This window comes from Aquarana catesbeiana, linkage group LG03 (genome assembly GCF_042186555.1).
Source record: "Aquarana catesbeiana isolate 2022-GZ linkage group LG03, ASM4218655v1, whole genome shotgun sequence".
NCBI lineage: Eukaryota > Metazoa > Chordata > Amphibia > Anura > Ranidae > Aquarana > Aquarana catesbeiana.
The window spans coordinates 695,105,948-695,107,990 of NC_133326.1; the positions used below are offsets into that span (position 1 = coordinate 695,105,948).

The 2,043-nt window shown below is 35.1% G+C and overlaps 1 protein-coding gene across 1 annotated transcript; it reads right to left on the reverse strand.

Moving 5' to 3' along the window:
- Window positions 1-472: 472 nt before the first annotated feature.
- Window positions 473-1,270, reverse strand: LOC141134252 (olfactory receptor 2W1-like). Its single transcript, XM_073623829.1, has one exon. The coding sequence runs from the start codon at window positions 1,268-1,270 to the stop codon at window positions 473-475; it is 798 nt and encodes a 265-aa protein (XP_073479930.1).
- Window positions 1,271-2,043: the final 773 nt, after the last annotated feature.

The following is a 2,043-nucleotide window of genomic DNA, read 5'->3' on the forward strand; positions in this document are numbered from 1 at the left end:
AATTTTACCTTGACAGCATCTCCTACTGTCACTATATATATATATATATATATATATACACTAAATATATACATATATATACAGTGTGTGTATATATTTATAGTACCATGCAAAAGTTTTAGGTAGGTGTGCAGAAATGCTGTGAAGTAAGAATGCTCAATTTACAATATGTAAAGTAAGCCTACAGAGAAAAAATGTAAATTAAAATAATATTTGTTATGACTACCCTTTGGTATCAAACCAGCATCAATTCTTACACTTGCACAAAATCATGTATTTTGTAGGATAATAGTCAGGTGTATTATTAATGAATTATACCAATCAGGTTCTAATGATCATCACATTCCATATGTGGGTTGAAACACAGTCATTCATTAACGGGAACATAAAACAGTTGTCCCAATACTTTTGGTAATATGATGTGTGTGTATATATAAATCCAGCCTAAAGAAGACTGATTGCTGAGAAGAATTTATTTCATATTTTTCGTATCGATCACATTTCCATTTTGAGTTAAAAAAAATGATAATTTTATTTTCATAGCAGCTTTTTTAAAGTCCTTGTTCCTAAACGTGTATATGACCGGATTAAGTAATGGAGTAATTACAGTGTAAAAGAGAGAGAGGACCTTGTTCAGAATATCCAGTTGTCCTTTTGTTGGGAATAAATACACAGTGATTAGTGTCCCGTAAAAAATGCACACTACGGTCAGGTGAGAGCTGCAGGTGGTGAAGGCTTTCGTTCTTCCTGCATTTGATTTCATTTTGAGGATGGTTATAACAATATAGATATACGATATAACAATTATCATAAAAGGTGCTATGGCACAAATGAGACCTACTAGATATGTCTGAATATGAATCCATGAAGTATCAGAGCAGGAAAGCTCAAGTATTTGTAGATAGTCACAGAAGAAGTGATGAATGATGTTTGCTCCACAATAGTATAGACTGCACAAAGATATAGAATGAATCAATGTAATTTTGAAGCTCAGTACCCATATGATAATCAATGATTTAATGCAAATTGATTGGTTCATTATAGAGTTGTAATGCAGGGGCTTACAGATGGCCAAATATCGATCATAGGACATCACAGTTAGTAGAAAACACTCTGAGGTCCCAGCATGTGAAAAGAAGGTGAACTGGATAATACATCCAGCAAGAGACATGGTACATCCATCATGTAAGATGATATAAAGAAGGTTGGGAAGAATATCTGTACACAGAATTATATCAAACAATGATAGTTGGGTGATGAAGAGGTACATGGGAGACTGAAGTGTTTTACTCAGATGAAATAAAATCACAATGAAAAGATTTCCAGACATAGTAACACAATATATTAAAAATAGCAACAAGAAAAATTGAATTTTTATGAATTTTAAATTTGGAAAACCTGTTAGTACAATATAGGTTACGTTATTGTGATAGACCACCTGCTAATAGAATAAAAAATATGTAACAATTTAGGTTGTAATCAGAAGAAAAATTTTCAATTTTTCCAGTGGAAGGCAAAAAAAATGTTTTATTTTTTTCCAATTACTGATTCAATTTTTAAGTTTATCATATATTACAATTCATCCAATTTTTAACTGTTCCTCATAAATAATACATGTCTTTTATGAATAAATGTCTTTATAGTATTGGGCTGTATCTGTGGTCTACACTGGTGGTTTGGATGTGTAGTTTTTCAATTGGGCATAAGGAAAGCACTTACATTTTTTTGGGGGGGGGTGGCAAACATCAATGCACCCCCCCAGTCAGTCGCTCACCAGCCCTGCCTTTACCCCATCTATCGGGCAGCACTTCCTCGGGGTGATGGGTGGCAGGCCTCCCCTGCATCTCCTCCACCTCTGCATCACAGCGGCTTCCGCCATGCGTCTCCACCCTTCCTTTCCTAGGAGGCCAATAGGATCGGTTCTCCTTTCAGCCAATTGGGTGATGGGTCTCATGACCTACTTCCTGATTGGGATGCAGGATATGAATCAGGAAGAGAAGGAGAATCAGGAAGATATTCATTCGCTATTGTCACAAAACTGGG

What these genes read in the sequence shown, in the direction of transcription:
- LOC141134252 (XM_073623829.1), bottom strand. Translation starts at nt 1,270, where the DNA reads ATGTACCTCTTCATCACCCAACTATCATTGTTTGATATAATTCTGTGT.